A 13988-nucleotide genomic window follows, 5' to 3' on the forward strand; every position below is an offset into this window, starting at 1 on the left:
CAGCCTTGGAAGAGGCCTGGCAATTCAGTGTTAGACCGTATACCCCCAGACATTCTCTGGGGGTACAGGGAAAATACTATTTTCCTTTCTGAGTCAAAAGCATGGCAGCTGGTACATAAAATCTTAAGATGTCCACAGGCAGTCTGAGACCTGAGACAAGCTGTCCTTACCCAGTGATACCAAGTGACTGTAGTTCTCCAGCATTACATCCCGGTATAGGGTCCTCTGAGCAGGACTCAGTAACTTCCACTCCTTCTGGGTGAAGGCCACAGCCACATCCCTGAAGGCCATTAATGCCTGTAACACAAACACATTCCTGCTCACCCAGAAGCCAGCCACATGCACTAGTCAACCTAAGCCACTAACCAGGGCCAAATCAGAAAGAATGCTGGTGTGGGGCACCCCGGTGAGTTTCACAGATCCCGCTTTTAACCCAAACTCTTAGTGCCATGTGTTCAAGACTATTATTAACCTTCTTCTCACATTGCTCATAGGTCTAGTTAGGGGTCCTCTCCTTTCTTCTTTTGATCTTATGTCTATGATGCTGTCAAAAACACAGCTTTGATTGGCTATAGTTTAAGTCTTGAAATCAGCTAGCCTCATGCCTCCCACCTTATTCTTCATTTTAAAGGTTATTTTAGCTATTCTAAGACATATCCTTTCCATATAAATGTTAGAATCTTGATCTGTATCTACAAAACAAAACAAAAACCTTGTTGGAATTTTGACAAGATTTTCATGAGCCTTTATATTAATTTGAGGAGACCTAACATCTTTACTACATTGATTCTTCAAATCCATGAATATGGTATGTCTCTCCATTTACTGAGATGTTCTTTAATTTCTTTCATCAGCATTTTGTGGTTTTCAGCATACAAATTCATGTATGTTTTGTTAGATTGATACCTAAAAACTTCTAATGCTGTTATATTTTTAATTTCAGTGACACTTTCATTGATAGGATATAGAAGTACAGTTTACTGTTTACCTTAAATCCTGCAGCATGACTGAACTCACTTAGTTCTATGATTTTTTTTTCCTCCTACATTCCTTGAGATTTTCTACATAGACAAGCATGGCATCTGCATATAGGGCCAGATTTATTTCTTCCCTTATATAAATCTATATGCGTTTTCTTTCCTCTTCTTGCTTTATTACAGTACTAACAGCATAATAAAGAGTGGTAAAAAAGCATTAAGAATACTGTTCCACGGGGCGCCTGGGTGGCTCAGTGGGTTAAGCCGCTGCCTTCAGCTCAGGTCATGATCTCAGAGTCCTGGGATCGAGTCCCGCATCGGGCTCTCTGCTCAGCGGAGAGCCTGCTTCCCTCTCTCTCTCTCTCTGCCTGCCTCTCCATCTACTTGTGATTTCTCTCTGTCAAATAAATAAATAAAATCTTAAAAAAAAAAAAAAAAGAATACTGTTCCACAATGAGATACCATGCCATACTCACTGGGATAGCTATTACCAAAGAAAAGGGAAAGAATAAATTCTGGCAGAGTGTGGGGAGACAATGGAACCTTTGTGCATTTCTTGTAGGAAATGTAAAATGGTGTGGTTTCTGTGGAAAAGTCCAGCAGTTCCTCATACAGTAAATGTACAATGGACCCTACGATCCAGCAATTCCACTCTTAGCTATCTACCACTCTATATTTACACACCAAAGTCTCTAATGGCATTATTCACAATAGCTCAAATGTCCATCAACAGATAAATAAAATGTGGTATATGCATACAATGGCATATATTCAGCCTTAAAAAGCAAGGAGATTCTGATACATTCAACATCAAGGATTAGCCTTGAAAACATTATGCTACATGAAATATGCCAGTCACAGGACAAAAAGTGTTTGATTTCACTTACAGCAGGTACACAGGTACTTAGCGACAAAGTGAAAAAGAGGCTACCAAGAGCTGGGAGGAACGAGGAATGAGTCCGTTTTTAATGAACTGAATTTCAGTTTGGGAAGATGAAGCAGTACTGGACCTGGAGAATGGGAATGGTTTTACAACCGTGTGAATATACTTAATACCACTGAACTGTACATTTAAAATTGGTTAAAACAGTAAATTTTATATTATGTATACCTCAGCAAATTAAAAAAAAAAAAAGGTTAGGTAAATGGCCAAGAAAAGCCTCACTGAGGAAAGAAAAAAAGTTAGATATAGATTTTTTGGTAGATGTCCCTACTCAAGTAGAGGAGTTCCCCTGCATTCCTTTTGTTACAAGAATTTTTTTTCCCCACTATGGTTATTGTTGAATTCTGTCAAATAAATGCCTTTACTGCATCAACTGATACAATCATGTGGTTTTTCTTTTTAGTTTATTAATATGGTGGATTACACTAAGTTTCAAATATGAAACTAGTCTTACATTCCTAAAGTAAACTGTACTTGGTAATAGCATGTAATTATTTTGGTATCAATGTAATATGTGCTCCGTAGAATGAACTGTTAAGTGTTTCCGCTTCTATTTTCTGGAAGAAGTCATATAGCACTTGTGTTAAATGTTCTTTAAAGATCTGGCAGTAAAAACATCTGGGCCCGTAGAGTTCTTCTGTAGGAATTTTTAGATTGCAAATTAGACTTCCTTAATAGTTACAAAGCTGTTCAAATTACTCCATATTGGGTGGGTTTTGGTAGTTTGTTTTTCATGGAAGCAGTTCGTTTCAGCTAAGTTGTGAAGTATATGGGTCGATATTCTTTTCGTGGCTTCAGAGTATGTAGAGATAAACTTTGTTTCTTTCTTTTCTTTTTTTTAAAAGATTTTATCTATTAGAGAGAGGGAGAGAGAGAACGCGTGTGCACATGAGATTTGGAGGGCTAGGGGAGACTCCCTGCTGAGCCAGTAGCCCAATGTGGGACTAGATCCTGGGACTCAGAGATCATGACCTGAGCCAAAGGCAGATGCTTAACTGACTGAGCCACCCAGGCGCCCCTTTGTATCATTCTTGATATGGTGATTTGTGTCTACTCTTTTTTTTTTCCTTCTTAGTCTTGCTAGAAGTTGTTTCAATGTTACTGTTTTCAGAAGAGCAGCTGATTTCTGCCTTTAACATTATTATTTCCTTCTATTTGTTTTCCTGAGTGTACTTTGCTCTTATTTTTCTAGGTTCCTGAGGTAGAAGCTTATTGACTTGAGACTCTTACTCTTTTCTAACATACATATTCAGTGCTGTATTCCAGATACTTTGATATATTGTATTTCCTTCTCCATTCTCTTCCATGTATATTTTTATTTCTCTTGAAATTTCATTTTTGATGCATGGATAACTTAGAAGTGTGTAGCTTATTCTGTAAGTGCTTAGAGGCTTTTCTGTCATCTTTCTCTTACTGATTTCAAGTTTGATTCTGTTGTCAGAAAACACACTTTGTCTGTAATCAGTTCTCTACTTTTGTTAAGATAAACAAATACTTGTGTTTTATGTATTGTTTTATGGCTCAGGATATGTCTACCTTAGTATGTTTTTGTGGGCAACTGAAAAGAATATGTATTCTACTATTGTTGGGTGATGTGTTCTGTAAAGATCACATTCTCTTGGTTGATGTTATTGACAAAAACTCTTCACTGATTTGGGGTCCACTATTTCCATCATTGAGAGAAGGGTGTTAAAGTCTCCCAATCGTTGATTTGTCTATTTCTTCTTTCAGTTTTCTCTTCAAATACGGTGAACTGTTATGTGATGCAGACATATTAAGGATCACGGTCTTCCTGGAATTGACCATTTATCACCCTGTATCTGGTAACTTTCCTTGCTCTGAAGTCTGCCTTACTTGATTTAATATATACCCACTCCAGCTTTCCTTTGGTTAATGTTTGCATGATTTTTTTTATCCTTTTAACTTGCTTATGTTACAATGTTTGAAGTTTCATTTAGACAAAATATAGGGTTTGTTGTTGTCATTGCTGCTATTTCTTACTCTACTATGCCAGTCCCTCTTTTGGCTGGTGTATTTAGATCATTTTATTCTTTTTGCTTTTCTTTTTACTGACTTCTTTTGGGTTACTCGGACTTTTTTTTTTTTTTTAAAGAATTCTATTTTGATTTCTCCAGTGCTGTGTATTTTTTATATAACATTTCTAGTAGCTATTCTAGGAGCTACATTATATACATATAACTAATCAGTCTACTGGTATCTTCATTTTCCAGTTTAAGGAAGTACAGAAACTTTTACTTCCCATTACATCCTCTTGCCCTTCTGGTAATCTTAAATATTTCCTCTCTATCTTTAGAATCACATCAGACTGTGTAATAATTTTTGCATCAACCATCAAAATTAGTTTAGAAAATTCATGTGCAAGAGGAGTGCCTCCTATATTTACCTATATTTTTCCTGTGCTTTCTTCCTGATGGTGTCAGGGGTCCCCAAGGCCACCCCCAGGTTTGATGTTCACTAGGACTTGCAAGAATCATCATATGGTTGTACACATGGCTACAAACAAAGGGATACAAAGCAAAATCACCAGAGAGAAATGGTACAAAAGCCAACATCTAAAGGAAATCAGGAACAAGCATCCAAGAATACTCTCCCAGTGGAGTAATACATGACCCACTTAACTCCACCACCAAGGACCTGTGACAACATGTGTTAAACACTGTCTAATAAGGAAGCTCATTAGAGGCTCACTGCCCAACTTTTTTAGTAGGGACTGGTCACAGGCTCTTTCAGCATAAACCCATCAGTTTGCATAGTTTTTGCAAACTATGCAACTATAGTCAACCATTCTTACCAATTCTGAGAATGGTGCTAACCTCCCAGAAATGCAAGATCCCAAGGATCTTGCCGAAGGATCATCTTGCAAGCAGGATTTAAGAATAACAGTCTGAAGCCTGTTATGTTAACTGTTTACTGTACACAGATGCTCCAAGTTTCCTTCTTTTATTGTTTCCTTTTTGTTTCTAAAATTGCATCTGTCCATGCTCCTAGAGACAAATTCTGTTTTCCTCCATCTGAAAAATGTCCTGATTTTCCCTTCATTTCTATACCAAATGAAATATCTTTCATTTGGTATAGAACTTGGGGTTGACAATTCCTTTCTTCCAGGATAGATCTACTATCATAGTGACAGATCATATGGTGGTTCTCTTTTCATGTTTTTGAGGTGTCTCCAGACGTCTTCCACAATGGCGCCTTTCATTCCCACCAACAGTGCATGACACTTGTTATTTCTGGTAAAACCCAATCTGACTGGTGCAAAACCTCATTAAGGTTTTTGCTTTGTTTTGTTTTGTTTTTTTAAGATTTATTTTAGAGAGAGCATGCATGTAAGTGGAAGGATGGCAAAAGGGAGAGAGCGAACCTCAAGCAAACTCCCTGCTGAGTGCTCCAGTGTTAAATTTTCTTTCTAATGGTTTAGTTACTGTTTTGTGTCCTTCCATTTTGCCTGAAGCATTTTTTGTAGATCAGGCCTACTGTTAATGAGCGCTCTCTGGTTTTTTGGTTTTGTTTTGAAATCTGGAAACCTCTTATTTCTCCTGCATTTTTTTTTAAGATTTATTTATTTGACAGAGATCACAAGTAGGCAGAGAGGCAGGCAGCATTGGGGATAGGGGGGAGTAGGCTCCCTGCTAAGCCTGTGGGGCTTGATCCCAGGACCCTGAGAGCATGACCTGAGCTGAAGGCAGAGGCTTTAACCCACTGAGGCACCCAGGCACCCCTCTCCTTCATTCTTGAAGGATAATTTGCTGGATATAGAAATCTTAGTTGACAGTCTTTCTTCCAAGACCTTCAATAGGTTATCCTACTGACTGGTGGTCTCCATGATTTCTAATGAGAAATCAGCTCTTAATCTTACTGAAAAACCCTTCCTAGTAGGTAACAGATATCTTCTTGCTGCTTTCAAAATCCTATCTTGGTGTATGGATTTTGATAATTTTGACTACATGTCTGGGTGTGGATCTGAGTTTATCCTACTTGGAGTTTACTAAGCTTCTTAGATGTATGGCTTTATGGCTGTTTTTTAAAGCAAGTTTGGGGAGTGTCTGGATATTTCTTAAAGTTTTCTATCCCTCTCCTTTCCCTCTGCAATTCCCACTATGTATATGTAAGTACATCTGTTGGTGTCTCACAGGTCTCTTAGGTTCTGTGCATTTTTCAATGTTCTTTTTTTTCCTGCTCCTCAGAGTGGATAATCTCAGTTTAGGTATTTTCAAATTCACTAACTCTATTTTGCCTGCCTAATATGCTATTAAACTCCCAAAACAAGTTTTTCACTTCAGTTGTACTTTGCAGCTCCAGAAGTTCTGTATGACTCCTTTTTATAATTTCTTCATTGATATTCTGTCTCTTCAAACACTGTTGGCCCAATTCCTTTTAGTTCCACGTTTATGGCTTCCTTTAGCTCTTTGTGTATATTTGATATAGTTAATAGGCGGGCAGTTTAAAACGCTGCCGCACTCTTCTGCCACAAAGTAGGAGCTTCTTTCTTCACCAAATTTTCCACTTTTGACTAGGTTCCCAAGTTTGACAAAACATAATTCTGGCAGATTTCAGCAGCTCATCAGTTGCTTTGTGGCAGGCGCAGAGCCACATATTTCACTTCCTCCACCCTTTTGATGTCACAGTGCAATTTCTTCTTTGATGTAAGGAGCAGTGAAGAAATGTGAAGAAATGTGTTGGTTAGTTTCTAAATACTTGAGATTTACTTAGGTATCTTATTATTGGTTTCTAATTCAATTGGAGTTACAGAATATAAGTTGTATTCTACAAATCCCTTCAAATTCACTAGGTCTATCTTGCTGAGCATACCAAACCTATTTGAAAAAAATGTGTATTCTGCAGTTGCACAGTGTAGTGTTCTGTAACTACTGATCAAGATGATGTAGTTGCTAGTTTTCTTTAGATCATATATGTCTCTACTGACTTTTTACCTACTTGTCTTATCAACTGCTCACTGGGGATTAAATTCCCTGTAATAGTACAGTTGCCTTTTTTCCTTTAATTCTATCAAGTATTTTAAAGCTTTGTTATTCGACACATGCATACATACTGGTATGTCTTCCTGCTAAAGTGACTCTTTTATCATTCAGAAATGGTTTTCTTTCCCTTTGTGTTAAAGTTGATTTTATCTGATTTGCTACAATTTCCTTTTCCACATTGAGCATAGTTAAAAGAGACTTTAAAGTTCTTATCTAATCATTTCATCCATAGGCTGAATTATGGTCTGTGAATTATACCTCAAAAAAATTAAAATTTGAAAGATGGCTAAGATTCAGAACAGTCAAGAAAAGAATAGAGGGCTAAGAATCTAAATGAAGTATGTAGGGAGGTGCAGGTAGGAGATGCCATGAACAGAGGAAGAGAAGAAAAATGTCCATGATGTAGGTAAGGAGAAGCACCTGGCAGGAGAGAAAGGTAGTTAGTGGTAGAAGAGAAAGCAGAGGTGTTGTAGTATCCTGCGAATCGTTTTGAAAGCAGACAAAAGAACATATTCTACTACACAGTTGTAGCTCATACAATTTAAATTACTTATATCTTCTCATTTGGCATATTTTCTGGAGTGAAGAACTGTCACACTACAATTGATTTCATGAACAAAATTTCCCACCATAGGTTACCAAGGGGCAACAGGGTGGCTCAGTCAGTTGGGCATCCCACTCTTGATTTCAGCTCAGATCATAATCTGAGGATTGTGGGATCGAGCCTCACATCAGGTTCTGCACTCAGTGGAGAGTCTGCTTAAGAGTCTCCCTCTCCCACTGTCCCTCGCCCTACTTGGGTGCTCTCTCCCCACTCCACATAAATAAATCTTAAGAAAAAAAAAGGTTCTCAAACATTGGAAAAAGTTAAATTTTGCAATCACTGAGAAACAGTGGGATGGGACAATGAAAACCTGTAAAGAGCCATATATTTAAATGTGAATGTTTCTTTCTTCTTCTTTTTCTTCTTCTTCTTCTTATGTTCAGTTAACCAATATATAGTAATTAGTTTGGGGGGGGGGGTTTGACAGAGAGAGATCACAAGTAGGCAGAGAGTGAGAGGGGAAGCAGGCTCCCTGCTGAGCAGAGAGCCCGATGCGGGGCTTGATCCCAGGACCCTGAGATCATGACCTCAGCCAAAGGCAGAGGCTTAACCCACTGAGCCACCCAGGCACCCCGATAATTAGTTTTTGATGTAGTGTCCAACAATTCATTAGTTGTGTATAACACCCAGTGCTTATCATAACTTAACCTGCCTCCTTAATACCCATCACCCAGATACCCCATTCCCCCCCAACCTCCCTTTCCACAACCCTCAGTTTGTTCCCCAGAGTCAAGAGTAGCTCATGACTTGTCTCCCTCTCTGATTTCTTCCCAGTTTTCCCTCCCTTCCCCTGTGGTTCTCCATGCTACTCCTTATGTTCCACACATGAGTGACACCATATTATAATTGTCTTTCTCTGGTTGTCTTATTTAAGCATAATTCCCTCCAGCCCCACCCACGTCAATGCAAACAGTAGGTATTCATCCTTTCTGGTGGCCGAGTAATATTCCATTATATATATGAACCACATCTTTTCCCATTCATCTGTTGAAGGACATCTCAGCTCCTTCCACAGTTTGGCTATTGTGGACTATTGCTATGAACATTGGGGTACATATGCCCCTTCTTTTCACTACATCTGTATCTTTGGGATAAATATCTAGTAGTGCAATTGCTGGGTCATAGGGTAGCTCTATTGTTAACTTCTTGAGGAAACTCCATACTGTTTCCCAGAGTAGCTGTACAAGCTGGCATTCCCACTAACAATGTAAGAGGGTTCCCCTTTCACTACATCCTCACCAACATTTGTTATTTCCTGTTTTGTTGATTTTAGCCATCCAAAGTGGTGTAAGGTGGTATCTCAATGTGGTTTTGATCTGTATTTCCCTGATGGGTAGTGATGCTGAATATTTTTTCATGTCTGTTAGCCATTTGTATGTCTTCTGCCCATTTCTTGACTGGATTCTTTATTTTTTTGGTCGTTGAGTTTAAGAAGTTCTTTATAGATCTTGGCTATCAACCCTTTATCTGAAATGTCACTTGCAAATATATTCTTTCATTCCGTGGGCTGCCTCTTAGTTTGGTTGACTATTTCCTTTGCTGTGCAGAAGCTTTTTATCTTGATGAAGTCCCTTCCCTTGCCTTTAGAAACTTGTCTTGAAAGAAATTGCTGTGGCTGATGTTGAAGAGATTACTGCCTATGTTCTCCTCTAGGAGTTTGATGGATTCTTGGGTTTCTTCACCTTTAAAGATCTGACACTGGGGTAGTCACTAGATCAATTTTATCATTAAAATCTCAAATATGTGCATAGACCAAAGATCCTACTTTCCAATGACAAGAATAAATGAAATGTACATCAACTGATGAATGATGAATGAAAAAACAACAGAAATATTATTGATATGGGCTACAACATGAATGGACCTTGAAAATATTATGCTAAGTGAAAGAAAACAAATACAAAAACCACATATTATATGGTTTCATTTATATGAAGTACCCAGAAAAAACAAATTTATAGAGAAAGAAAATAGATGAGCACTTGCCAGTGGTTAGGAAGGGAAGAAAAGGGAGTGACTCCTAATGGGTGTGCACTTTCTTTGGGGGTTACGAAAACATTATGGAATTAGTGGTGAGGGTGGCACAACTTTTGTGAATATACTAAAATCTACAAACTGTAGATTTTGAAAGAGTGAATTTTATTGGATGTGAATTATACCTCAATAAAGGAACTTTTAAATGTTTAACTCCCGTGACAAACACCTAAATAAGTTAGGAGTTTTATAAGAATGGAGACTGTGCTGTGGATATCACTGTTTGTTGACTAAAGGCCCCCTCACACAGCAGACATTCAAAACAATTTCTTAAGATTCAATGAAAGAGTGCTAATTTCTTACTAGTTAACAACCTGTAGGTCCAGCCCTGATCTATGTCACAACCCTAAAGCATATTCCAATTTCTTCTATCAGGCCAAACTCCTTAGACATGGCCAAATACCATGTGTATATATGGCCAACAATATATTCATTTAGAATACAGGTCAAAAGATTTTATGTAATTCAGATCAGATACATACCAAAGTACATGGAAATGCAATTTAAAGAATCCTAAAATATGTAATTTCTATGCCTCAAACAGAAAAACAAACCCCTTTATGCTTCCCCCCCCCAAAAAAAAAAAGTTAAGATTGTTTTGGGTGCCTGGGTGGCTCAGCTGGTTAAGCATCCAACTCTTGATTTCAGCTCAGGTCATGTCAGGGTTGTGGGATTGGGCTCCACATCGGGCTTCATGCTGGGCATGGAATCACTTAAGATTCTCTCTTGCCCTCTGCCCCTCCTCTTAAAAAAAAAAAAAAAAGTTTGGACTGTGGTCCCTTTCTGAAACAAGTAGGTTTGCATGCCTGACACTCTTCCAGGTATGGAAATTTCATCTTAAAAAACTTAGCATTTCAGACACTTAAGCCCTCACATCAATTTCTCATAAGGATATAAATAAAAGAAAAAAATGTATATTGAGTGATACTGGTCACAGACAGGATGAGATTCAGGGTGTGCTAAGGATCCCACAGGAAGTGGCAGAGTAGGGATGGAAAAAGTGAGCAAGTGCTACATTCCATTTTGGCCAAGAATGCTTCTCTATTAACATCATAAACGATAAAGTGAAACATCAGAAGTTTTCTCTCTTAAGTAACATTCTGAATTGCATGTGCTACATAAACTTTTTCCCTCAAAGGTATAAAATATTTGAAAACTGGAGGGGAGGAGTCAAGATGGCGGAGAAGTAGCAGGCTGAGACTACTTCAGCTAGCAGGAGATCAGCTAGATAGCTTATCTAAAGATTGCAAACACCTGCAAATCCATCGGCAGATCGAAGAGAAGAACAGCAATTCTGGAAACAGAAAAACAACCACTTTCTGAAAGGTAGGACCGGCGGAGAAGTGAATCCAAAGCGACAGGAAGATAGACCCCGGGGGGAGGGGCCGGCTCCCGGAAAGCGGTGGAGCAACAGAGCACAAAATCAGGACTTTTAAAAGTCTGTTCCGCTGAGGGACATCGCTCCAGAGGCTAAACCGGGGCAAAGCCCACGCGGGGTCAGCGAGACCTCAGGTCCCCCAGGGTCACAGAAGGATCGGGGGTGTCTGAGTGTCACAGAGCTTGCGGGTATTGGAACGGGAAGGCCGGCTACAGAGACAGAGCCGACAGTAAGCTCGCAGCTCGGGGTTACCTTGAACTGGTCGCAGGTTCGGTGAGCTCGGAGCGAGGGGGGAGGTCAGACAGGAGTAACTGGGCGCCGTTCTCTGAGGGCGCACTGAGGAGTGGGGCCCCGGGCTCAGGAAACAAAAGATTCTGAAAGCAAACCCGAGCGGATTACTCACCCCGGCCCCTGATAAGGGCAGTGCAATTCCGTCTGGGGCAAAGACACTTGAGAATCACTACAACGGGCCCTCCCCCAGAAGATCAACAAGAAATCCAGCTGAGACCAAGTTCACCTACCAAGGAGTGCGGTTTCAATACCAAGGAGAACAGCAGAATTCCAGAGGAGGAGAAAACAAAGCACAGAACTCATGGCTTTCTCCCCGTGGTTTTATTTGTTTTGCAGTTAATTTAATTTTTTTCTTTTTCATTATTTTTTTCTCTCTTCTTCTGCTAAAATTTTTTTTAACTTTTACCCTTTTCTTTTTTAACGTTTTTTAACTAGTTTATCTAATATATATTCTTTTCCTTTTTATATTTTTCTTTATTCGTTTTCTTTTTTTAAATTCTTTCTTTAATTTTTTTTATTTTTTTCTTTTATTTATTTTTTCTTTCTTTCTTTTTGAACCTCTTTTTATCCCCTTTGTCCCCCCTCACAATTTGGGATCTCTTCTGATTTGGTTAAAGCATATTTTCCTGGGGTTGTTGCCACCCTTGCCACCTTGCTCCTTCATATACTCTTATCTGGACAAAATGACAAGGCGGAAAAATTCACCACAAAATAAAGAACAAGAGGCAGTACCGAAGGCTAGGGACCTAATCAATACAGATATTGGTAATATGTCAGATCTAGAGTTCAGAGTGACAATTCTCAAGGTTATAGCCGGGCTCGAAAAAGGCATGGAAGATATTAGAGATATAAAAGCCCTTTCTGGAGAAATAAAAGAACTAAAATCTAGCCAAGTTGTAATCAAAAAAGCTATTAACGAGGTGCAATCAAAAATGGAGGCTCTCACTGCTAGGATAAATGAGGTAGAAGAAAGAATTAGTGATATAGAGGACCAAATGACAGAGAATAAAGAAGCTGAGCAAAAGAGGGACAAACAGCTACTGGACCACGAGGGAAGAATTCGAGAGATAAGTGACACCATAAGACTAAACAACATTAGAATAATTGGGATTCCAGAAGAAGAAGAAAGAGAGAGGGGAGCAGAAGGTATACTGGAGAGAATTACTGGGGAGAATTTCCCCAATATGGCAAAGGGGACGAGCATCAAAATTCAGGAGGTTCAGAGAACACCCTCAAAATGAGTAAGAATAGGCCCACACCCCGTCACCTAATAGTAAAATTTACAAGTGTTAGTGACAAAGAGAAAATCCTGAAAGCAGCCCGGGAAAAGAAGTCTGTAACATACAATGGTAAAAATATTAGATTGGCAGCTGACTTATTCACAGAGACCTGGCAGGCCAGAAAGAGCTGGCATGATATTTTCAGAGCACTAAACGAGAAAACATGCAGCCAAGAATACTATATCCAGCTAGGCTATCATTGAAAATAGAAGGAGAGATTAAAAGCTTCCAGGACAAACAAAAACTGAAAGAATTTGCAAACACCAAACCAGCTCTACAGGAAATATTGAAAAGGGTCCTCGAAGCAAAGAGAGAGCCTGAAAGTAGTAGATCAGAAAGGAACAGAGACAATATACAGTAACAGTCACCTTACAGGCAATACAATGGCACTAAATTCTTATCTCTCAATAGTTACCCTGAAAGTTAATGGGCTAAATGCCCCAATCAAAAGACAAAGGGTATCAGAATGGATAAAAAAAACAAAACCCATCTATATGTTGCCTCCAAGAAACTCATTTTAAGCCTGAAACCACTTCGAGATTTAAAGTGAGGGGATGGAAAAGAATTTACCATGCTAATGGACATCAGAAGAAAGCAGGAATGGCAATCCTTATATCAGATCAATTAGATTTTAAGCCAAAGACTATAATAAGAGATGAGGAAGGACACTATATCATACTCAAAGGGTCTGTCCAACAAGAAGATCTAACAATTTTAAATATCTATGCCCCCAACGTGGGAGCAGCCAACTATATAAACCAATTAATAACAAAATCAAAGAAACACATCAACAATAATACAATAATAGTAGGGGACATTAACACTCCCCTCACTGAAATGGACAGATCATCCAAGCAAAAGATCAGTAAGGAATAAAGGCCTTAAACGACACACTGGATCAGATGGACATCACAGATATATTCAGAACATTTCATCCCAAAGCAACAGAATACACATTCTTCTCTAGTGCACATAGAACATTCTCCAGAATAGATCACATCCTCGATCCTAAATCAGGACTCAACCGGTATCAAAAGATTGGGATCATTCCCTGCATATTTTCAGACCACAATGCTCTGAAGCTAGAACTCAACCACAAGAGGAAGTTTGGAAAGAACCCAAATACATGGAGACTAAACAGCATTCTTCTAAAGAATGAATGGGTCAACCGGGAAATTAAAGAAGAATTGAAAAAAATAATGGAAACACATGATAATGAAAATACAACGGTTCAAAATCTGTAGGACACAGCAAAGGCAGACCTGAGAGGAAAATATATAGTGGTACAAGCCTTTCTCAAGAAACAAGAAAGGTCTCAGGTACACAACCTAACCCTACACCTAAAGGAGCTGGAGAAAGAACAAGAAAGAAACCCTAAGCCCAACAGGAGAAGAGAAATCATAAAGATCAGAGCAGAAATCAATGAAATAGAAACCAAAAAAACAATAGAGCAAATCAACGAAACTAGGAACTGGTTCTTT

At 38.8% G+C, this 13988-nt stretch overlaps 1 protein-coding gene across 8 annotated transcripts in view; it reads right to left on the reverse strand.

The window, feature by feature from the left end:
- The window catches only part of ZNF169 (zinc finger protein 169), a 62200-nt gene that overhangs the window by 24367 nt on the left and 23845 nt on the right, over window positions 1-13988 (reverse strand). For 5 of the 8 annotated variants that reach the window (XM_045064957.1, XM_045064955.1, XM_045064953.1 and 2 more), the window contains one exon: window positions 171-297. In XM_045064957.1, the coding sequence (XP_044920892.1) occupies window positions 171-291 (121 nt within the window). In that variant the 5' untranslated portion in view covers window positions 292-297. Of the gene's footprint in view, window positions 1-170; window positions 298-4324; window positions 4435-13988 lie in introns of those variants that run through there. The other 3 variants (XM_013063352.2, XM_013063353.2, XM_004766115.3) reach the window with 1 other exon arrangement.

Source organism: Mustela putorius, unplaced genomic scaffold, assembly GCF_011764305.1.
Source record: "Mustela putorius furo isolate JIRA1106 unplaced genomic scaffold, ASM1176430v1.1 tig00003854_pilon_pilon_pilon, whole genome shotgun sequence".
Classification (NCBI taxonomy): Eukaryota; Metazoa; Chordata; class Mammalia; order Carnivora; family Mustelidae; genus Mustela; species Mustela putorius.